The sequence below is a fragment of the Bombina bombina genome, chromosome 7 (genome assembly GCF_027579735.1).
Source record: "Bombina bombina isolate aBomBom1 chromosome 7, aBomBom1.pri, whole genome shotgun sequence".
Classification (NCBI taxonomy): Eukaryota; Metazoa; Chordata; class Amphibia; order Anura; family Bombinatoridae; genus Bombina; species Bombina bombina.
The window spans coordinates 267,150,372-267,176,285 of NC_069505.1; the positions used below are offsets into that span (position 1 = coordinate 267,150,372).

At 36.8% G+C, this 25,914-nt stretch overlaps 1 protein-coding gene across 1 annotated transcript in view; it reads right to left on the bottom strand.

Moving 5' to 3' along the window:
• Positions 1-25,914, bottom strand: part of CACNA2D3 (calcium voltage-gated channel auxiliary subunit alpha2delta 3) — a 1,718,630-nt gene that overhangs the window by 901,564 nt on the left and 791,152 nt on the right. The window contains 3 exon segments of the mRNA XM_053720740.1: positions 9,537-9,586; positions 9,589-9,649; positions 17,631-17,720. Coding sequence (XP_053576715.1) covers positions 9,537-9,586; positions 9,589-9,649; positions 17,631-17,720 — 201 coding nt within the window.

Consider the following 25,914-nt stretch of genomic DNA (forward strand, 5'->3'; position numbering starts at 1 on the left):
AAATACACATATTAACACATAAATAGATATGTTTATAAGCAAATACATATATATTTACTGGGAACATACAGTTCCCATTGACTGCAATGTAAAAGCACTTTTCAGTGCCGTTTTTTTTCACACCCCACTCCCACCAACTTTAGAGCCAAAACACAGCCTAGTCCAGTTATTTTATTAAAAAACAAAGATGCTGCTATCTTTATTTTTTTATAAATTACACTAGGCTGTATTTGGGGGGCATTTGGGACAAGTTTATAAAATATGGTTACTCTTTTATAAGCGTTATATGCTACCGCGAGTTTGCGGTAGCAATAACCAGCCACTTGTAATAGCTGGGTTATTATGGCATGCCCGCAAACAGGTAAATTTGCCTGTTTGCGGGTGCAGGATAAATTCTTTTTTTTTTTTTATACAATCTCTCAATTTAGTCAGTAATATGTAAATTATAAAGACAGCCTAAAAATAGCACAGCAGTTGCTGCTTTCAAAATTAATAGAATGGATCAACCAATCAATGCAAGGGTAATTAGAAGAAAAAAAAACCTCTCTAGTGATACAGGGCAGTTTATTTTTGTACTTATTTTGCCTATTTAACTCATCATTATGTGTACTACAACACCTAAAATGCTAGTTCAAATATTCTTTCTGATCTCATTTAGACAGGTAAGCAGGGGATAAATACTTAAATTTATATTCAAGATAATGAAAACACAATCCAAGTTTATTTTATTATTATTTCACATATTAAGTGGATCTTTCAATCCATAATACAATACTCATGATTTACTTTTGAATTACTTTAAACACATTTTAAAGATTGAAATGTGGGTAAACAACAATACAAAAAATAAACAAATAAATTAAGTTAAAAAAATGGATTATAACAGGTAACTGATTTTCTGTAATTTGTTACAATGGATACATCAGTAATCATTTTATGTATAGATCCTTGACAAAGCCGATGGCAAAATGTATGTCGGACATCACACGAGGAGGGGCAGACTCTTTTTTGCAATTGACACTTCTAAAAACCAAGCTACTACATTGTATTGTTAAAAGAACGATTTGTATGCTGAAGGCGAAATGGTATATAGTATGTGTCTTAAAAGTTGTCCAGACCCAGAGTGATTGTTTTTAACATTTGTTTTAAACATTGTGGCAATAAATTGGAAATCGCTTTTACCTGAGTTTTCATCTTTAACTGAGCGCAATATTTAGAGCTAACGTAGCTCTACTGCATGTGAGTACTGATTCAATTTGCTATAAGAGTGAATTTACAGCTGCACTATGGAGATGTCTGTCCTTTTCTTTTGAGGTTGTAAGAATAAGAAGATCCATTGATTCATTTATGGACATTCCATATAGAGGATTTCCTCTTTTCAAACACTACAGTTTTATGTAACAGGTTTTATGTGCAGTGTGTTATTGTCAATTTTTTATTTCACTTTGTTTACTTATTTTTTGACCAACACACATTAGTGTTTTTAAACACATTATTTTCATATATCCCTCTTGTTTAGAAATATCTTTCACAAAAAAAAACTATTTTAAAGTGTGAAATATTTTTAATTCGTCCATTACTTTATAAATGTCACCTCTAGTTTTCAGTCTGTTTCTGATTTATTAGTATGTATATAATTTTAGTAAGCAAATACTAGCACATAAATGTCACGTAGCAGCAAGGTCATTGTAAAAGGTTATTTCCTGTGTTCATTTTTTTTAAATGCTAAAAAGTATTTAGCTTTTATTAGTTGAAAACATTTTAGTTTGCAAATACTTGTAATGAAAATGCACATTTTGGTTGCTGTTTTATTCAGCTAATGTTTTGCAAATGAACACTAGTACTTTCTATAGGACTCAGGGTCAAACTGGGGAAAACAAATTAGCTCTGGAAAATGTAATTTTTTTATTGAGTGTAAAATGCACATGTCCTATTTTCTCAAGGGATTACTGTGACACTCCTTCCTCAATTTTTTTCAGAATTAAATTTAAATACACATAGATGAATTACATCTTTGAACAGAAACACATTTGCAATATACATGTATTGGCAAAAATGCTTCATGTAAAAGGTTATCACTGCTAATATTTTTCTCTGCATGTGCATGTAAACCATAACTAGATATTCTTAGTGCACCAGCATTTTTGCTAATAGATGTATATTATAAAAAGGCTTCTATTCAAAATTAAATGTATCTATGTGGATTTCAATTTGGCTGGAATGTCCCTTTAAATTATTAAAAATGTCAGATTGATGTTATATAGGCACCTTCAACCCAATTTCATCCATGACTCCCTTCCACATTGTAAAATTGATTATCCATAGTTTGATCTGGAGAAGAAACTCAAAACAGTGTGTCACTTTGTTTTACAGTGTGATAGACCCTAGAACCCATTCAAAGGAGGGCTACTAAATGGTACTTGGTCTAGGAAATAAAAATTTACAAGAAAATATGCATAGCTTAGAGAAGAAAAAAAAGAGAAGTAAGGCAGATGTTTTGCCTCACCAACAGTATCACGCCTTTAAATTGTAGCTAGCCAGCCTCAGCTGTGGCAGCCCACTGGGAAATCTCCTGGTGTACTTATAGGCCAATCGGGCATTGATTGGACTTCTATAGGAGTTCCTTCCTACACGAAATTTGCACTTTTTTGTTCTCCATAGAGTTACTCAAATCAGCTCACAGAATACTTACTTGTAATAATCCTTGATGAACAAAAACTCAAGGGAGTCTATACATGCTCTTATATTACACGTGACTGTGTTTTTAAAGGGACATACTCCAAATTTAAATGTGTAAGAGAGTAATTTAATTATGAAGAAAATGATTTTTATGCATATGTGCAGTGTCTGAATGTTGGTGCAGGGGACATAAGCAGCATATGTGCGTATGCTGCTGAAATAGTGGTAGCTTTTACTAGAAGTATTTTTGCTAAAACCCAATATATTGTAAAAATGCTTCTATTCAAAGCTATCATGTACTTTTGCATATTTAAATTTTGACCATTATGTCTTAAAATGTTTGTCTATCTGATATACTAATCCTAATATATATACTTCTATTATCAATTTTTAGTTGTTCTCTTGGTATCTTTTGTTGAAAGGCAGAGATGTATGCTTAGGAGCCGCCCATTTCTGGAGCACTATATGGCAGTAGTTTTGCAAGAATGCTATGAAAATGACAGCACCATTTCCAGCCATGTAGTGCTCCAGATGCCTACCTAGGTATCTCTTCAACACAGAATATCATGGGAACAAAGCTAATTAATAATAGAAGTAAACTGGAAACTTTTTTAAAAATGGTATGATTGGTCTGAATCACAAAATATTTTTTTTGAGTTTCATATCCCTTTAAGGCTAGGTTTAGAGTAAGGACTAGGATTACATTTAAGGGGCTAGGGTTATGGTTTAAGTTTAGAAGGCTAGAATTAAGGTTATGGGCTAAGGGTTAGAGTAAAACTCAGGTAATTGCTAGGGTTAGCATTAAGTCTAGAGTTAGCATTAGAACTAAGGTTAGAGTGAGGGCTATGGTTAGAGATAGAGCTAGCATTAGGACTAGGGTTAGAGACAGCATTAAGCATTAAAATTAGAGTTATTATTAGGGTTATAGTTAGGGTTTGGGTTAGGGGCTAGGGTTAGAGTTAAAGGAAGGGTTAGAGTGAGGGTTGGGGTCAGAGTTAGTACTGGATTTAGGGGCTAGGGTTAAGGTTATAGGTAAGAGATACAGTGAAATTCAGGATCATGTATAGAGTTGGGGCTGGGGTTAGAATTTGAGATGGTTGGTGTTTAACCAGGGGTCTAGAATTAGGGATGAGGTCAGAATGAAGGATATGATTAGGGTGATTGAAAAATATTAGGGTTATGGGCTAGGGTTAGAGCTATAGCTAGATTTAAACTCAGGACTATAAATAGAGTTAGGGCTGAAGTCAGAGTTAGGGTTATAAACTAGGGTTAGAGTTTGGTTGATGAGCTAGAGTAGAGGAATGGCTATAGTTAGGGTTATGAGTAAGGGTTAGAGTTAGAGTTACAATTACAGAGTTATGGGCTAGAGTTAGGGTAATGAATGAGGGATAAAGTTAGAGTTAGCACAAGAGTTGGGGCTAGGGTTAGAGTTAGGGCTAGAGAAAGGGCTAAAGTTAGGTTACAACATACCCAACGATTAGCTGAGAGGGCTGCAATGCATTACAACCTATCACCTAGATTACTAGTTTTGCGGTAACAAGGGTGCGGTGCTAACAAGAATTTTTTTCTCACCGCTCACTTAAAACAACGCTGGTATTACAGTTTTTTTTAAAGCCACCAAAAGGTGAACGTAGAGCAGAATTTAGCTCCACATCTCACCTCAATACCAGCGCTGCTTAAGTCAGCGGGTGAGCTGACTGAACGCGCTCGTGCATGATTTCCCCATAGGAATCAATGGAGAGAGCCGGCTGAAAAAAATCCAAACACCTGCAAAAAAGCAGCGTTCAGCATCTAACGCAGCCCCATTGATTCCTATGGGGGAACTACATTTTATGTCTACACCTAACACCCTAACATGAACCCAGAGTCTAAACACCCCTAATCTTACACTTATTAACCCCTAATCTGCCGCCCCCGACATTGCCGCAACCTACATTATTTTATTAACCCCTAATCTGCCGCTCCGGACACTGCCGCCACCTACATTATCCCTATGAACCCCTAATCTACTGCCCCCAACATCGCCGACACCTACTTTTTATTTATTAACCCCTACTCTGCTGCCCCCAATGTCGCCGCCATCTAACTACATTTATTAACCCCTAATCTGCCGTCGTCAACGTCGCCACCACTATATTAAAGTTATTAACCCCAAATCTAAGTCTAACCCTAACCCTAACACCCCCCTAACTTAAATATAATTTAAATACAACTAAATAAAATTACTATAATTAACTAAATTATTCCTATTTAAAACTAAATACTTACCTATAAAATAAACCCTAAGATAGCTACAATATAACTAATAGTTACATTGTAGCTATTTTAGGATTTATTTTTATTTTACAGGCAACTTTGTATTTATTTTAACTAGGTAGAATAGTTATTAAATAGGTATTAGCTATTTAATAACTTCCTAGTTAAAATAAATACAAATATACCTGTAAAATAAATCCTAACCTAAGTTACAATTACACCTAACACTACACTATAATTAAATAAATTACCTAAACTAACTACAATTAATTACAATTAAATTAAATAAACTAAAGTACGAAAAAAACCCCCACTAAATTACAGAAATAATAAAATAATTACAAGAATTTTAAACTAATTACACCTAATCTAATCCCCCTAATAAAATAAAAAGCCCCCCAAAATAATAAAAATCCCTACCCTATACTAAATTACAAATAACCCTTAAAGGGGCTTTTTGCAGGGCATTGCCCCCAAAGTATCAGCTCTTTTACCTGTAAAAAAAAATACAATACCCCCCCAACATTAAAACCCACCAGCCACACACCCAACCCTACTCTATAACCCACCCAATACCCCCTTAATAAAACCTAACACTAACCCCTTGAAGATCGCCCTACCTTGAGACGTTTTCACCCAGCCGGGCCCATGTGGTCCTCCAGAGGGGCAGAAGTCTTCATCCGATCCGGGCAGAAGAGGACCTCCAGACGGGCAGAAGTCTTCATCCAGGCGGCATCTTCTATCTTCATCCATCTGGAGTGGAGCGGGGTCCATCTTCAAGCCAGCCGAAGCGGAGCATCCTCTTCTTCCGATGAGCCAATTAGCCAATAGAATTGAAGTTCAATCCTATTGGCTGATCCAATCAGCCAATAGGATTGAGCTCGCATTCTATTGGCTGTTCCAATCAGCCAATAGAATTCAAGCTCAATTCTATTGGCTGATTGGATTAGCCAATAGGATTTTTCTTACCTTAATTCCGATTGGCTGATAGAATCCTATCAGTCAATCAGAATTCAAGGGACGCCATCTTGGATGACGTAATTTAAAGGAACCTTCATTCGTCGGGAGTCGTCTGAAGAAGAGGATGCTCTGCGTCGGCTGGCTTGAAGATGGACCCGCTCCGCTCCGGATGGATGAATGATAGAAGATGCCGTCTGGATGAAGACTTCTGCCTGTCTGGAGGTCCTCTTCTGCCCGGATCGAATGAAGACTTCTGCCCCTCTGGAGGACCACTTGTGCCCCGGCTGGGTGAAGACGTCTCAAGGTAGGGTGATCTTCAAGGGGATAGTGTTAGGTTTTATTAAGGGGGTATTGGGTGGGTTTTAGAGTAGGGTTGGGTGTGTGGGTGGTGGGTTTCAATGTTGGGGGGGTATTGTATTTTTTTAAGGACTATTTGTAATTTAGTATAGGGTAGGGATTTTATTATTTTGTGGGGCTTTTTTATTTTATTAGGGGATTAGATTAGGTGTAATTAGTTTAAAATTCTTGTAATTATTTTATTATTTTCTGTAATTTAGTGGGGATTTTTTTCGTACTTTAGTTTATTTAATTTAATTGTAATTAATTGTAGTTGGTTTAGGTAATTTATTTAATTATAGTGTAGTGTTAGGTGTAATTGTAACTTAGGTTAGGATTTATTTTACAGGTATATTTGCATTTATTTTAACTAGGAAGTTATTAAATAGTTAATCACTAGTTAATAACTACTCTACCTAGTTAAAATAAATACAAAGTTGCCTGTAAAATAAATTAAATCCTAACATAGCTAAAATGTAACTATTAGTTATATGTAGCTAGCTTAGGGTTTATTTTATAGGTAAGTATTTAGTTTTAAATAGAAATAATGTATTTAACTGTAGTAATTTTATTTCATTTTATTTAAATTATATTTAAGTTAGGGCGGTGTTAGGGTTAGGGTTAGCTTAGGTTTAGGGGTTAATACATTAAATATAGTGGCAGCGACGTTGGGGTCGGGCCGATTAGGGGTTAATAAATGTAGGTAGGTGTCAGTGATTGTTAGGGGACCGGCAGATTAGGGGGTTAATAAAATTTAACTAGTGTTTGCGAGGGCAAGAAGTGCGGCGGTTTAGGGTTAAAATATTTATTAAAGTGGCTGAGATGTCCGAATCAGCAGATTAGGGGTTAAAAACTTTAGTTAACTGTTTGCGATGTGGGGGGGGGGCTCGGTTTAGGGGTTAATAGGTAGTTTATGGGTGTTGGTGTACTTTTTATCACTTTAGTTAAGAGTTATATGTTACGGCGTTAGCCCATAAAAACTCTTAACTACTCTTAACTACTGACTTTTAAATGTGATAGGAGTCTTGACAGAGAGGGTCTAACACTCACTTTCTCCAAGACTCGTAATACCGGCGTTAGGCAAATCCCATTAAAAAGATAGGATACGCATTTGACGTAATGGATTTGCGGTATGCTCGAGTCGCAGAGAAAAAGTGAGAGGTACACCTGTACCTGCCAGACTCGTAATACCAGCGGGGCATTAAAAAGCAGCATTGGGACCTCTCAACGCTGCTTTTTAACCCTAACACAAGACTCATAATCTAGCCGTATATGTTGTAACACTATCTAGGGCATTAGGGAGTTTACAGGAGTTTTTTCCAGCTTGTAGCATTGTTGCCTGGGAAATGTATGCACCGGTGATTTGAATCTGTGAAATAAAAAAAATTAAAAAAATATTTGACCAATTTGAGAATCTCCCAGCCCAATGGAGACATACTGAAGCATATGAGAGATGGGAAGCTGGTGCATGTATAGATCGTGGATGCTGAAGATTCTGTAAATCCCACGCTTTGCAGTGACTATGTCAAATACATCTACTTCTGCCTCTAGCAACTGAAGGTAGGACAATCAATCAGACTCTAACTACCTTAATGGCCAAGAGATTAATGGAAAATTAAAGCCATACTCATAGACTAGGCTTCTTCGGGTACACCTAAAGCCCATGCTACTACAGAAGACTATGTTCATAACAATGCATAGATTTCTACAGAATAAATCTGTGCCTTAGAAGGCTCCTGTCTTGACTGACAACAAGCATATCCAATAGACGTGCAGCACTGAATAAATTAATTTGAGACAAATCAAACGGAACATAAATTCAGAAAATATAGTTTGATTAAATTAAATTAAATGAATACTGAATATTGGGTAAAGTTTTTACATTAGTTTATACTAATGTAAATATTCAGTTACTGCAGGTGAAAATGTATCACCTGTAGTTTTATACTTACTCTATAGCTGGGGGAGCTGTGATAATTTCTAACCTTCTTCACAGAGACCAAGGACATTCTAATTTAGCATAGGCTCTGGGATCTGCTGAGGTAAGCCTCCTATTAGCGAGACCCTGGGCTCTGTTAGAAGGGTCAGGATTACGGTGGCTCCCCAGTGTGCTATAGATAATTATTTTTACCATTTAAAGCTAATTTGAAGGAAACTAATGTATACTTTACAAATTTGATGGGAGTCCAAAAATATGTTACTGTCTCTTTAAGAATTCCTGCTATTTGAACACTTTGTTTAACCTCAAAGAAAAGAAGCACAATTCCCCAAAGCATGATACTTTTGGCTATTTTGGATGGTTGCAAAAATAAAGTATGACAATTCACATTAAGTAGATAATCTTTATTGTGTGCACATTTTATATTCACATTTTTTTTTATTAAGCTGAGTAAGAGCAACATTCATATGCATGTAAATATAAAGAGTCGGATCCTTCAATGATTGTGACATTGCCTTTGGAAAGATCACATTTACCCATGGGCCCATATTTGAAAGATGGAACTGGCAGTGCACATAATCCAAACCTTTTTGACACCATCACTGTTGCAGTTCTGGCAAATAGAATTCAAAACTGCAGATGTAGAATCTATGAATCATACCTTGGCTAAGCAATGGGTGGTCATGGGTAATTATAAGATTGTGCTCATCTTATCATCACAAGAGACAACTGCATCATTCTGTCTAGCTCTGAAGTTCTGAATGGTTGATGAACGGTCCTGTACTCTCCAGCCTTACCTGGCTTACATAGATCACTCTTTCCAGTCATGCAGCACATACATAAGAATGTTATGGGAGTGAATAAACAGAGTTCCTCCTAACATAACTGTCAAAGCAAATAAGCCAGCAGCCAACACATGAAGATTAGCTGTCTGCCACAGCTAATATCTAAAATCAATTTTACAACTGGTCAGCACTTTGTAACAAGGATTAAAATGTCATTGACTTTAAGGTTTTGTGAAATGCAACTTATAAAGTAATTGCATATGATGTACAATATTTTTTAAACCATGCATACATTAACAATATAAAAACAGCCTAAATTGAACATATTTGTCTGCATAGCAATGATGGAGTTAATGAGCTGCTATCCATGTGCGATCTAAAACAAATGAGAGTATGTCTTATTTTAATTGGCAGCAGATGCTACTTTAGTGAATGTATTGTCTGCTTCTTAATCAAAAGCAAACTACCTGCTTATACCTTGTGGTCAGCACACACACGCAACTGTGTTCAAAGGGCTTTGATAAAACTAAGTTTATGCTGATATCTGGGAGAAAATGTTTTTGTTATTAGAGTTTACTCACCTTCCTGTCTGGCCAATTGTATTTGGCAAAAATTGTATCATATGTGTCACAGCTCCGTCTGCAATAAGCATTATGGCTTGACTGCAAATACTCCCTTCTCCAGTATGGTTAAACTGTAAAGGAAATAAAAGATCCAATAAAAAATTGCCTTACTCTACACTCCTTTTTAAAAAATGACTTACTTATTACATTATATTGCTAGGAATGTTATGGCCATACCGAAACTAATCTACTTACGGGATCTAAATTTAACAGGTACTTTGCTTCAGTCTGCACCTTATAATCAGGTTATAACGCACATTGCAATTTTTTTGGCCAACTAATATTGTGTATTCAACTCACTTCCAGGACATATGGTATATTCTATATATGTTTTACTGATAAATGCATTATAATACTTAATTCCATATGTATTCACTTCGGCAGAGTTCAATAAAACTTTTTTTTTTGCTTTATAATATAGACCAAAGATAAAATTCTATGATTCACCGAATATAAATTAAATTATATTCATTGAGACTTAAAAGTATGTCAAATTAAAAACATCTTTATTATATGTATGAAAGAAAAGCAATCATAGACATATATATTTGCACGGAAAAAAAAAAGTTTACAAATGTTTATTATATAATTTATTGTAAAACAACCAGAAGACCAATACAAAAATTGTCATGGCATAGATTGCTCACTGGCTAATAAGGATAAACATTGGTGGAGAAAGGACATTATTAAAAAATATTAAACATACTATCAAAAATATAGATATAATCTATGGCTTATTTTAAAATATTTATACAGACACCCAGACATGTACATATTTAGATATTTAGACATGTGTATGATCTCTATGTTAAAGTCCTTTGCATGCATCACCTGAGCCCTTATAACTTTTGAATGCAATTTATTTTAAAAAAAAAATGTGTGAGTGTAATTGTATTTTAAATGTATTTATGATGTGTTTTTGTGCAATTTTTTTTGTCTCGCTTACCAGTTAACCAGAACTATGTAGTAGTGCTAACCTGACGCATGTAAATTTGACTGTGCTCAAGCGAATGGAACATGTTTACGTTCGACTTGTAATACACAGGCTACTTCCATGTGCAAAGAGCCACACAATACCCCTTATTGTTTGCACGCAACAGTTAGTACCTGATAGTACCCTATGCCTTTAAACTCCCTTGTAATTTCCATATTTCCAAAACTCACATTTTGCTTAGCTGAGGTTTTCTATGGTTTTGTGAGATTATTTATAAAGATTTTTGTTATCTTATATTTAACTTTTAAAAAAAAAAACTTTAAAAAGTCTGTGATTTTATTGAGCTTGACAAGTTGCTTTACATTTATTTGACTGGAACATTTGTGTAAAATAGCTGGTACAAGTGGTACATTTTCTTTCATAATTATGACAATTGTTTTATGATGAGCTATAATTTAGTAGATTTGATAGTGATTAGCAGTATTTGAAATGTCAAAAAATTCAGTTAATTGTTTTAAAAAAGAAAATGCAGTAGTAGTAAAGACTCCAATTAACCCGAAAAAAATATCTACAGGTTCACCCAAATAGTACTCAAATTAGTTTTCATTTGTTTAAAATCATTTTGAAATATTGAATATATTTTACTTAAACAAAGCATTTTTTTTGTTTACTTTTTAAGATGTATTTGAATATGTACCTCATATAGAAATACACAAGAAAGAGTATTATTTCTGTTTTAAGTCCCGTAGTATACTGGGGCTGAATGTTACTTTGTTCGTTTTGACCTGGCTTAACCACTTCCATAGTGCAGGTGACACACAGCTACTTTTTTATTTTTATTTTCTCTTTTGTTTTCGCTACAGAACACTTGTTTGTCATTTGTCATCAACCTACTAGCCTGCCACACCCCTTACTAAGCCTGACTGCACTCAATCAATGCTTATACACAATGTGCAGTAAGTGGGAAGGAAGCTAAACTTACGTGCTTGTCCCACCTTGAATGTTACCCCTCGCTGGCTCTGTGTCCTTGTGCATCATACGGTTATGCTGCTGGGAGCCTGTGATTTGCCCCACAGAGACAAAGGACAGGAGCGAACTGAGTCTGACAGTTACTGACTCAGTCCCTGAAGTGTCACTCCTGTGCATGATGTAGCTTCTCCCACAAAAACAGATAGAGAACAGGAGCGGTCTCGATCCTGGGTCTCACAGTAAAAATTAGTGCTCAACAAATATATCTTAATCCAGGAGCCAGCTGAAAAATCTAAAAGTCAGGTGTTTTTCAGTATGTGTTGTTTTCTTTTGTAAGGTGGTGAGAGTCCTCAGGCTCATTACTTCTGAGAAACTAAAACCCAAGTTTTGAAGTCCAGGAGTAATGAGGCTGGGATAAAAGATTTTTGGAAAAGGCAGGCACATAAAACCCAGACATGGCAACCTGGAGGACTTTCCTACCAAAAGCAACTTCTGAAGAAGCAAAGAAATTTAAATGGTAGAATTTAGTAAAGGTATGTAGAGATGACCATGTTGCTGCTTTGCAAGTTTATTCTACTGAAGCCTCATTTTTAAATGCCCAGGAAGTAGAAACTGATCTGGTATGAATGAGCAGTAATTTGCTTTGGGGGAGACTTTCCCGCCTCCAAGTAAGCCTTATGAATTCAAAGCTTAAACCACAAAGGCAAATAAAGGCCGTGACTTTTTCACCCTTGCTTGGACCTGAGAAATGAATGAACAAACTAGAGGATTGCCTAAAATCCTTAGTAGCCTGAAGATAAAACTTTAATGCTTATACTACATCCAAATTATGTAAAAAGCCTTTCCTTAGAGTTCAGAGGATTAGTATAAAGACAAGAAACTACAATTTCTCTATTGATATTGTCTGGGGAAATTACATTATTATTCATTCTTAAAACCGCTTTATCTTGATGGAAAATTAGATAAGAGGATTACAGGAAAGAGCAGACAATTCAGAAACTAGGGTAGAAGAAATCACCAAGAGAAACAATATGTTCCAAGACAGAAGTTGAATGTCTATAGAATGCATAGGTTCAAAGAGCGAGACTTCCAAGGAGGAGATATTGAGGCCTATTTATCAAAGGTCTTGTTGACCAGGTCCGCAAGACCTCGCTGAATGCGGAAAGCAATACGCTCTCCGTATTCAACATTGCACCAGCAGCTCACAAGAGCTCCCTTGCCGCCAGCAGGGAGGTGTCAATCAACCCGATCGTACTCAAAGTTTCGCCAGAAACACAGACCCTCAAGCTCCATAGAGAGCTTGATAAATGGGCCTCATTGGCTTAATAGCTGACTAAAGCTTGAACAAAACTCTGAACGTCACAAAGTCTAACAATCTTTCTATGGTATAACACCAAAATAGCATAGATATAGAATAAATAGAGAGCTAGCAGAAAAGCCTTTGTCTAAACCTTGTGGCAGAAATTGCAGAATTCTGTGAATCCAGAAAGAATGCAAATTAAAACTGCGTTTTTCACACCAAAAAAAAGAAAAACCTTCCAAGTTTTGTGATGCATTTTCCTCATGAAAGTTTCCTAGCCTGAATTAAATTATTTATCACAGCCTTAGTGAAACCTCGCTGTTTCAATATTATGCTTTCAATCTCCTGAGATAGAAGGTCATAACAAAGAGGAAGAGACCAAGGAGGAGAACTGACATTTGTACAAAGTCTGCAAACTCATTTGCTTGATTTGAGCTATCACTCTTGAAAGCAAAACTGTTGGAGGAAATATGTAAATCAGACAAAAGGACCAAGGAGCTACAACAGCATATACAAACTCAGCCTGAGGAGACCTGGACCTTGCAAAATATTTGGGAAGCTTTTAAATGAGAAGCTATTAGATCTATTTCTAGAAGAACCCACCTTCTGACTATCTGGTAGAACAAATCTAAGCAAAGATATCATTCCCCTGATAAAGGAAATGGTGACTGAGATAGTCCACTTTCCAGTTGTTCACTCCTGGAATGTGAATTTCAGAAATGATACAGCAATTGATCTCTGCCCATTTTAGAATTTGAGACACCTCCTTTATCGCAAGAGAACTGAATGTTCATTCTTGATAATTGATATATGCTAAACCCATGATATTGTCTGATTCAAAATGAAGATAAGACTCATCCTTAAGAAGGAGCCAGCTCTAAAGAGCCCTGAAGATTACATAGTCAGCGCTGCGGAATCTGTTGGCGCTCTACAAATACCTGATAATAATAATAGAATTCCCCCATAGGAAACAATGGGGCCGTTTGAGCTGAAAAAAACCTAACACCTGCAAAAAAGCAGCGTTCAGATCCTAACGCAGCCCCATTGCTTCCTATGGGGAAACACTTCCTAAGTCTGCCCCTAACACCCTAACATGTACCCCGAGTCTAAACACCCCTAACCTTACACTTATTAACCCCTAATCTTCCGCCCCCGCTATCGCTGACCCCTGCATATTTTTTTTAACCCCTAATCTGCCGCTCCGTACACCGCCGCCACCTACGTTATCCCTATGTACCCCTAATCTGCTGCCCCTAACACCGCCGACCCCTATATTATATTTATTAACCCCTAATCTGCCGCCCCCAACGTCGCCTCCACCTTCCTACAATTATTAACCCCTAATCTGCCGACCGGACCTCACCGCTACTATAATAAAGTTATTAACCCCTAATCCGCCTCACTAACCCTATAATAAATAGTATTAACCCCTAATCTGCCCTCCCTAACATCACTGACACCTAACTTCAAGTATTAACCCCGACCAGACCTCACCGCTACTCTAATAAATTTATTAACCCCTAACGCTAAGTCTAACCCTAACACTAACACCCCCCTAAGTTAAATATAATTTTATTCTAACGAAATAAATTAACTCTTATTAAATAAATTAATCCTATTTAAAGCTAAATACTTACCTGTAAAATAAACCCTAATATAGCTACAATATAAATAATAATTATATTGTAGCTATTTTAGGATTTATATTTATTTTACAGGTAACTTTGTATTTACTTTAACCAGGTTCAATAGTTATTAAATAGTTATTTACTATTTAATAGCTACCTAGTTAAAATAATTACAAAATTACCTGTAAAATAAATCCTAACCTAAGTTATAATTAAACCTAACACTACACTATCAATAAATTAATTAAATAAAATACCTACAATTATCTACAATTAATCCTAACACTACACTATCAATAAATTAATTACATACAATACCTACAAATAAATACAATTAAATAAACTAACTAAAGTACAAAAAATAAAAAAAGAACTAAGTTACCAAAAATAAAAAAATATTTACAAACATTATAAAAATATTACAACAATTTTAAGCTAATTACACCTACTCTAAGCCCCCTAATAAAATAACAAAGCCCCCCCCAAATAAAAAAATGCCCTACCCTATTCTAAAATAAAAATAGAAAAGCTCTTTTACCTTACCAGCCCTTAAAAGGGCCTTTTGCGGGGCATGCCCCAAAGAATTCTGCTCTTTTGCCTGGAAAAAAAAACATACAATACCCCCCCACCAACATTACAACCCACCACCCACATACCCCTAATCTAACCCAAACCCCCCTTAAATAAACCTAACACTAAGCCCCTGAAGATCTTCCTACCTTATCTTCACCACGCCGGGTATCACTGATCGGTCCAGAGGAAGCTCTGAAGTCTTCATCCAAGCCCAAGCGGGGGCTGAAGAGATCCATCATCAGGCTGAAGAGGTCCATCATCGGGCTGAAGAGGTCCATCATCGGGCTAAAGTCTTGATCCAAACGGCGGCTGAAGAAGTCCATCATCGGGCTGAAGTCTTGATCCAAGCGGCGGCTGAAGAAGTCCATCATCGGGCTGAAGTCTTGATCCAAGCGGCATCTTCAATCTTCTTTCTTCCAGATCCATCTTCATCCCGCCGACGTGGAACATCCATCCTGCCCGACGACTTCCCGATGAATGACGGTTCCTTTAAATGACGTCATCCAAGATGGCGTCCCTCAAATTCCGATTGGCTGATAGGATTCTATCAACCAATCGGAATTAATGTAGGAAAATTCTGATTGGCTGATCCAATCAGCCAATCAGATTGAGCTCGCATTCTATTGGCTGATCGGAACAGCCAATAGAATGCAAGCTCAATCTGATTGGCTGATTCCATGATGATGGACCTCTTCAGCCCGATGATGGACCTCTTCAGCCTGATGATGGATCTCTTCAGCCCCCGCTTGGGCTTGGATGATTTGGGCTTGGATGAAGACTTCGGAGCTTCCTCTGGACCGATCAGTGATACCCGGCATGATGAAGATAAGGTAGGAAGATCTTCAGGGGCTTAGTGTTAGGTTTATTTAAGGGGGGTTTGGGTTAGATTAGGGGTATGTGGGTGGTGGGTTGTAATGTTGGTGGGGGGGTATTGTATTTTTTTTTTCCAGGCAAAAGAGCAGAATTCTTTGGGGCATGCCCCGCAAAAGGCCCTTTTAAGGGCTGGTAAGGTAAAAGAGCTTTTCAATTTTTATTTTAGAATAGGGTAGAGTATTTTTTTTATTTTGGGGGGCTTTGTTATTTTATTCGGGGGCTTAGAGTAGGTGTAATTAGCTTAAAATTGTTGTAATATTTTTATAATGTTTGTAAATATTTTTTTATTTTTTGTAACTTAGTTCTTTTTTTATTTTTTGTTCTTTAGTTAGTTTATTTAATTGTATTTTTTTTGTAGGTATTGTATGTAATTAATTTATTGATAGTGTAGTGTTCGGTTTAATTGTAGATAATTTTAGGTATTTTATTTAATTAATTTATTGATAGTGTAGTGTTAGGTTTAATTGTAACTTAGGTTAGGATTTATTTTACAGGTAATTTTGTAATTATTTTAACTAGGTAGCTATTAAATAGTTCTTAAATATTTAATAGCTATTGTACCTGGTTAAAATAAATACAAAGTTGCCTGTAAAATAAATATAAATCCTAAAATAGCTACAATATAATTATTATTTATATTGTAGCTATATTAGGGTTTAGGTAAGTATTTAGCATTAAATAGGATTAATTTATTTAATAATAGTTAATTTATTTTGTTAGATAAAAATTATGAGGTCCGGTCGGCAGATTAGGGGTTAATACTTGAAGTTAGGTGTTGGCGATGTTAAGGAGGGCAGATTAGGGGTTAATAAAATTTATTATAGGGTTATTGAGGCGGGAGTGAGACGGATTAGGGGTTAATAACTTTATTATAGTAGCGGTGAGGTCCGGTCGGCAGATTAGGGGTTAATAATTGTAGGTAGGTGGCGGGGACGTTGGGGGCGGCAGATTAGGGGTTAATAAATATTATGTAGGTGTCGGTGGTGTTAGGGGCAGCAGATTAGGGGTACATAGGGATACCGTAGGTTGCGGCGGTGTGCGGTCGGCAGATTAGGGGTTAAATTTTTTTATTAGAGTGGCGGCGGTGTGTGGGGGCCTCGGTTTAGGGGTACATAGGTAGTTTATGGGTGTTAGTGTACTTTAGAGCACAGTAGTTAAGAGCTTTATGAACTGGCGTTAGCCCAGAAAGCTCTTAACTATTGACTTTTTGCTGTGGCTGGAGTTTTGTCGTTAGATTTCTAACGCTCACTTCAGCCAAGACTCTAAATACCAGCGTTAGAAAGATCCCATTGAAAAGATAGGATACGCAAATTGGCGTAGGGGGATCTGCGGTATGGAAAAGTTGCGGCTGCAAAGTGAGCGTTAGACCCTTTCCTGACTGACTCTAAATACCAGCGGTAGCCCAAAACCAGCGTTAGGAGCCCCTAATGCTGGTTTTGACGGCTAACGCCAAACTCTAAATTTAGGCGTATGTTTTATTTACTGAGCTTAATGGGATATCTATTTGATATGCACCTGTCCTGTCAAAAAAAAAATTGATAATTGTTTATAAATAAACATCACAGTTGTTTCTTGCAAGTGATATTGACCTTTTGTAATTGCAGGCTTTTTATAAATTGTGTAAAGTTTTTATTTAATAAAAAAAAAGAAGATCTAGGCAATCCATAATACCACTAATACAAATATGAGATATGAAAAATAAAAAGCAAACATTTTCAGTTTATGCAAATAACATTGGGAAGATTAGCATACATTTGCATACTAATTATACTTACTTCACTCAGTAAATCAAAAGCCTCACTTAATGCAAGATCCAGCATTCCAATTCCTTTAGCAAAAAGTTTGTCCAAATGTTCCCTGAAATGCTGAAAAATAAAAATGAAAAATACAGTTAACATAAATATTACACAATTTAAAGGGTTATTAAACAGTGGTAAAACAAATTTGTTAACTGTTAAATCAAAGTAAAGAGAACATTTCTTTTTTATAAATTGGCAAACAATTTTTTTTCTTTTAAAATTAGCACTTAGTATTTCTCATTATAGCCCCTTTTCCCGGTTGTAATAATAGTGGCGAATTTTTAAAACCAAAGTTTTATTTTGTCGGTTCTGAGCATAAGAACATCAGACTCCCTGTTATCTAGTCTTTAATTTATAGTAAAACAGCTTAGAAGTTTTATGAGATCAGGCTAAGATAAACCTTCCTGCAGAGGCTCATCCTCATTGTAAGGCTGTAACAGGAATTAAGGATACTGCACAAATGTAGTGTAAAACAATAAATAAAAAGGTAAAATCCATTTAAATAAATAAATAATATGTATTGCAATGATTTCTATTAAGTATAAGCAACTGCTTAGTGCTTGTTTTTTTAAATGAAACAATCATCCCTTTAAAGGGACATTAAAGGGACATGAAACTCAATTTTTTTCTTTCATGATTTAGAAAGAGCATGCAATTTTAAACAACTTTCTAATTTACTTCTATTATCTAATTTGCTTCATTCTCTTGATATACTTTGCTGAAAAGCATATCTAGATAGGCTCTTTAGCTGCTGATTGGTTGCTGCACATAGATGCCTCGTGTGATTGGCTCACCCATGTGCATTGCTATTTCTTTAACAATGGATATCTAAAGAATGAAGCAAATTACAGGGAGTGCAGAATTATTAGGCAAATTAGTATTTTGACCACATCATCCTCTTTATGCATGTTGTCTTACTCCAAGCTGTATAGGCTCGAAAGCCTACTACCAATTAAGCATATTAGGTGATGTGCATCTCTGTAATGAGAAGGGGTGTGATAATGACATCAACACCCTATATCAGGTGTGCATAATTATTAGGCAACTTCCTTTCCTTTGGCAAAATGGGTCAAAAGAAGGACTTGACAGGCTCAGAAAAGTAAAAAATAGTGAGATATCTTGCAGAGGGATGCAGCACTCTTAAAATTGCAAAGCTTCTGAAGCGTGATCATCGAACAATCAAGCGTTTCATTCAAAATAGTCAACAGGGTCACAAGAAGCGTGTTTAAAAACCAAGGCGCAAAATAACTGCCCATGAACTGAGAAAAGTCAAGCATGCAGCTGCCAAGATGCCACTTGCCACCAGTTTGGCCATATTTCAGAGCTGCAACATCACTAGAGTGCCCAAAAGCACAAGGTGTGCAATACTCAGAGACATGGCCAAGGTAAGAAAAGCTGAAAGACGACCACCACCGAACAAGACACACAAGCTGAAACGTCAAGACTGGGCCAAGAAATATCTCAAGACTGATTTTTATAAGGTTTTATGGACTGATGAAATGAGAGTGAGTCTTGATGGGCCAGATGGATGGGCCCGTGGCTGGATTGGTAAAGGGCAGAGAGCTCCAGTCCGACTCAGATGCCAGCAAGGTGGAGGTGGAGTACTGGTTTGGGCTGGTATCATCAAAGATGAGCTTGTGGGGCCTTTTCGGGTTGAGGATGGAGTCAAGCTCAACTCCCAGTCCTACTGCCAGTTTCTGGAAGACACCTTCTTCAAGCAGTGGTACAGGAAGAAGTCTGCATCCTTCAAGAAAACATGATTTTCATGCAGGACAATGCTCCATCACACGTGTCCAAGTACTCCACAGCGTGGCTGGCAAGAAAGGGTATAAAAGAAGAAAATCTAATGACATGGCCTCCTTGTTCACCTGATCTGAACCCCATTGAGAACCTGTGGTCCATCATCAAATGTGAGATTTACAAGGAGGGAAAACAGTACACCTCTCTGAACAGTGTCTGGGAGGCTGTGGTTGCTGCTGCACGCAATGTTGATGGTGAACAGATCAAAACACTGACAGAATCCATGGATGGCAGGATTTTGAGTGTCCTTGCAAAGAAAGGTGGCTATATTGGTCACTGATTTGTTTTTGTTTTGTTTTTGAATGTCAGAAATGTATATTTGTGAATGTTGAGATGTTATATTGGTTTCACTGGTAAAAATAAATAATTGAAATGGGTATATATTTGTTTTTTGTTAAGTTGCCTAATAATTATGCACAGTAATAGTCACCTGCACACACAGATATCCCCCTAAAATAGCTATAACTAAAAAAAAACTAAAAACTACTTCCAAAACTATTCAGCTTTGATATTAATGAGTTTTTTGGGTTCATTGAGAACATGGTTGTTGTTCAATAATAAAATTAATCCTCAAAAATACAACTTGCCTAATAATTCTGCACTCCCTGTAGATAATAGAAGTAAATTGGAATGTTGTTTTAAATTGGATTCTCTACTTGAATCATGAAAGAAAATGTTTGGGTTCAGTGTCCCTTTAATCTGTTAGTTTATTGCCATAAAATGTATGCTTTATGAAGGAGCAGCAATGCACTAGCTACTGTAGGTCAACACATCGGGGGAGCCATTAAAAAGCTGCAAAATCTGATTGCGCTCTGCAAATAAATTATAATAATAATAATATGTGTAGCCACCAATCAGCAAATATCTACCAGTAATTCATTGATGCTCCTTAGCCTACCTAGGTTATAAATACCAAAATATCTACACAAATTAAATAATAGAAGTAAATTGGAAAGTTTTTAAAATTGTGTGCTCTGTCTGAATAATCTGTTTCGGCTGCAAGTTTTAATGTCAAAATTTGCCCCCTTTTCTTGGAGGGCAGCCCTTCCTTGTGTCAGCGTGGTTTTTCACTTCTGATCTTGTGCATGTTAGCTTATCGGAACCCAAATCCCAATAAAACGCATGAAACCAGAATGTAGTGTAACATGATTATATCACATATTTTTTTTTATTTACAAAATGGAACCAGGGAGGATGTGGCATAGAGGCTTAACTGAATGGTGGAAGAGTGTAACCAGTATGGTCTGGATCTGTGGTTAGGTGGCCTGACTGATGACAGAGATGGGGTTGTTAATCCCTTCTGGGACTTGGAAGCCTAAGCAGGGTTAGGGAGACTTATGGACAAAGTAGAATCTCTCATGTGGGTGGTGCCACTGTATTTGGTGGTTTGGATTTTTCTTTGGAAACTGGGATATTTCTAAGACAAGACATTTGAGCTGGTTGGGAGCTCTAAATGGGTGTTAATTGGTTAGCTGTAGTGTTTCTTGGTGAGTTAAAATTTCCCTAGACTAAATTTTGTAAAAATGGAATGTATACAGGTCGAAGTGGTAAAAAGAAAATTCAATGATCCAGCACAATATTGCCAAGTAATAAGAACTGACTATGAAAACTCTTGTAATGAGCCATCATTTATGTTGAATGCAGCAAGACTGGAAGGCCTTTTAACAGTAAAGGAATTCAACTACCTAATAAAGAAATTCACTAAAATCCCCACTTTCTACTGCCTCACAAAATTGCACATTGCACAAGAAATTCATAACCCTCCGGGGAGACCCATTATCTCGGGCATAGGAGGACCAACTGAAGTAATTAGCTAGTATCTAGATGGCTTCCTGAGGCAATTTTTGCCCACATTCTTGTCCTATGTCCAAGATACCAAAGATGTCCTTAAGAAAATATACAGTATTACTCTTGATGATGATATTCTTTTTGTTGCTCTGTACTCCACTATCCCCCATAATGTGGGACTGGCAGCTGCCAAATATTTTTTAACTTAAGGGGAGCAGAATACCGAAAGCATACAGAGTTTGTCTTGAAATTGTTAGGATTTGTACTGAAAAATAATATTTTTAGTTTTGATGGACAATTGTATAAGCAACTTAGAGGCACAGCCATGGGAGCCATGTGTGCACCAACCTATGCATGTTTACATCTAGGTCTCTGGGAGATTAAAGAGGTTTTTTCAAAACCTCTCAACATGGGTTGATGCACACGTGGTTCTCTGGCTGCGCTATGTGGACGACATGGTAATATGGAGAGGTTGATACTTTTGTAAATCTACTGAATGTGAATAATTACAATCTCTTCCTGACACATAAGACCAGTAAAGAGGAGATCACATTCTTGAACTTCAAAATTAAGAAATCTAATAACCTGGCAAGGACAGAAGTTTACAGAAAGGATACGGCTACCAATAGCCTTTTGCATGCCACCAGTCATCATCCTGATAAGTTAAATTCAGGAATCCCAGTGAGTCAGTTTCTCCATCTTAAAGGGACATTAAACACTTTGAGATGGTAATATAAAATGATAAATTGTATATATAAAACAACTCTGCAATATACTTTTATTATATATTTTGTTCTCTTTGCCTGTAATTCCATTCTGAAATTGTGAGCTTTTCAGTTCCTGTTAGAAATAAAAGTGCAGAACACTGTTAAATCCAGCACAACCATTGGCTACACACTCTAGTGACCTATTTATAACTGTCTCTAATTGGCCACAGCAGAGAAGGTAACACAAGTTACAACATGGCAGCTCCCAGTGTTTTATAGACACTAAAACTTTACACTTATTTTGTCACTTTTTAAACAACTAATGAAACGTTAAAAAATACATCTACATGTTAGTCATGGACTAATCTTTTCTTTGAATGTATCATTCTATCTAGCATGTATTTAGTGTTTAATGTCCCTTTAAGAGTAACTGTACAACTGAGGCGGCCTTTGAAAGACAAGCTGAATAAATGGCCCAGAGGTTTAGAGATAGAGGCTACTCTAAGCAACAAATCAGGAGAGCCTGGTGGAGAGCTAGAATCACAAAATGACAAGATTTGCTTTTAAAAAATAAGAAACTAAGGTGGGGGGGCGGAGCTAGCCATGATCAGGAGCGGTCACTTCTCAGAGGAGCTTCCACAATAGTTTAAACTTACAGAATCTAAAACACCATAAATAATTATGAAAGCAGGGAAAGCCTAAACACTTTGCTATTAAAGGTGCCTGAGTCTATACACCGACCGTGAACAGATGGAAAACAAGTAAACAATTCTGTAAAGTGGAACACATGTGTGTGGTCTTAGCCGTTTCTAGAACAGCTTTCAGACTGGAGCTTGTTGAGATACTGGAGCAACCAGCAAAAGCCCATAGAGACTGACTTCACCAGTTAACTTAAGCATACTACATAGTGAGACGAAATGGAAAGTGCCAGCAGCATTTTAGAAGAGGTGTGTCACATGCTGGCTGAACACCATGCTGCTTTCTATAAGATCTTATACATGGCGCTTATTCCTAATGACCTCGCTGAATCTAAGCTATCTATTCAGCCAGAACCTGGTCGGGACATTGGTGAGACCCAATCGTACACTACAGCTACTTATACGGCTGCATACTACCTACACAAAGGGCCTCTTGACAAAAATCTAGCCCTACAACATGAAGAAATATGGCCGCCACATGAATGTACTTATGTGACGCATTCACTCCCAAGTACTTGCCGCTACATGGAGACACTGCTGCTTAGCTGGAACACTGGTGATTTCTGTGCCATAACTCCTACCAAACTGGATAGTCAAGAGGAGACACAGCTGTGAAGAGAATATGCATCAGTAGCACCTCTACCATCTAATGCTTATCTCCACTGGAAATTGAAAAGGAAAAAGGAGAGACATTCTGGTTGCGAGTGTAAAATAGGAGTTGGATAACTTACACACTGTCATTTATTTAAGGTGGTTGGTTGAAGTACTCCATAATACATATCAATTGCGCGACCAATCACGAGACTGAAGGGGCTGTCAATCACCGAGAGCGAGCGTGCTCTCGGTGATTTTGCTTCGCCACCTAAGAGGTGGCGTAGGCTGTAGGAAGCAGCGGTCTAATGACTGCTGCTTCTTACATTGCGGGAAGCAGGCTCACATATGCGAACCTGCCCCACAAAGGCTCCGGAGCAGCTTTCGCTGCTTCGTACATGGAGCCCATATTTCCAGCACTCAGTGGTTATTGTTGTGAAAATTATTATATATCGTTATGCCAAAGTTAATTGCTATATTATCTGTTATATACCTGAGCCCTATTGGCGTATACTGACACCACATCTTTTTTGCTAGATATATATGCTATGGGTATCCATTCTAAGATACCTATAGAGAGCAATCATACAGGCAATATCATAGTGTTTAGTTAATATTATTGCAGCTAGAACATTATGTTAAGTTGGTATTTTTTTTCTACAGATCAAGCCTTTATTATTTTGTGCTTTATGGTGCTAATTCTATTTAGTTTAGATTATCAAGATCTTAACTACCCCACTCTATGTGACTCAAGGACCTGTATTGGGTAAAACGGTAGCAGTTCCTAAATAGGTCTTAGTAGCAACTATATGTGACTAAAAGTATTTTTGCTGTGAACATTAAATATGTATTGGTCTTAGAAGAATTGAATCGAATATATGCATAGTAGAAGACTCTTGCTTTTTATATAACATTAGCATTGTATGTACATTAAGAATAGTTAATTATTTATTGTCTCTACTATAAGTGTTAAGCTGCTAATATGCTCAGGAATTCTAAGGCCTAAGCTATGTTCCCTATCTAAGGCCTAGATTTGGAGTTTGTCGTTAGCCGTGAAAACCAGCGTTAGAGGCTCCTAACGCTGGTTTTAGGCTACCTCCGGTATTTGGAGTCACTCAAAAAAGGGTCTAATGCTCACTTTTCAGCCGCGACTTTTCCATACCGCAGATCCCCTTACGTCAATTGCGTATCCTATCTTTTCAATGGGATCTTTCTAACTCCGGTATTTAGAGTCGTGTCTGAAGTGAGGGTTAGAAATCTAACGACAAAACTCCAGCCGCAGGAAAAAAGTCAGTAGTTAAGAGCTTTCTGGGCTAACGCCGGTTTATAAAGCTCTTAACTACTGTACTCTAAAGTACACTAACACCCATAAACTACCTATGTACCCCTAAACCGAGGTCCCCCCATATCGCCGCATCTCGATTAAATTTTTTTAACCCCTAATCTGCCGACCGCCAACTACGTTATCCTTATGTACCCCTAATCTGCTGCCCCTAACACCGCCGACCCCTATATTATATTTATTAACCCCTAATCTGCCCCCTCAACGTCGCCTCCACCTGCCTACACTTATAAACCCCTAATCTGCCGAGCGGACCGCACCGCTACTATAATAAAGTTATTAACCCCTAATCCGCCTCACTAACCCTATAATAAATAGTATTAACCCCTAATCTGCCCTCCCTAACATCGCCGACACCTAACTTCAATTATTAACCCCCTAATCTGCCGACCGGAGCTCACCGCTATTCTAATAAATGTATTAACCCCTAAAGCTAAGTCTAACCCTAACACTAACACCCCCCTAAATTAAATATAATTTTAATCTAACGAAATTAATTAACTCTTATTAAATAAATTATTCCTATTTAAAGCTAAATACTTACCTGTAAAATAAATCCTAATATAGCTACAATATAAATTATAATTACATTGTAGCTATTTTAGGATTAATATTTATTTTACAGGCAACTTTGTAATTATTTTAACCAGGTACAATAGCTATTAAATAGTTAAGAACTATTTAATAGTTACCTAGTTAAAATAATTACAAAATTACCTGTAAAATAAATCCTAACCTAAGTTACAATTAAACCTAACACTATACTATCATTAAATTAATTAAATAAAATACCTACAATTACCTACAATTAAACCTAACACTACACTATCAATACATTAATTAAATACAATATCTACAAATAACTACAATGAAATAAACTAACTAAAGTACAAAAAATAAAAAAGAACTAAGTTACAAAAAATAAAAAAATATCTACAAACATAAGAAAAATATTACAACAATTTTAAACTAATTACACCTACTCTAAGCCCCCTAATAAAACAACAAAGCCCCCCAAAATAAAAAATGCCCTACCCTATTCTAAATTACTAAAGTTAAAAGCTCTTTTACCTTACCAGCCCTGAACAGGGCCCTTTGCGGGGCATGCCCCAAGAAGTTCAGCTCTTTTGCCTGTAAAAAAAACATATAATACCCCCCACCCCAACATTACAACCCACCACCCACATACCCCTAATCTAACCCAAACCCCCCTTAAATAAACCTAACACTAAGCCCCTGAAGATCTTCCTGCCTTATCTTCACCATACCAGGTTCACCGATCCGTCCTGAAGAGCTCCTCCGATGTCCTGATCCAAGCCCAAGCGGGGGGCTGA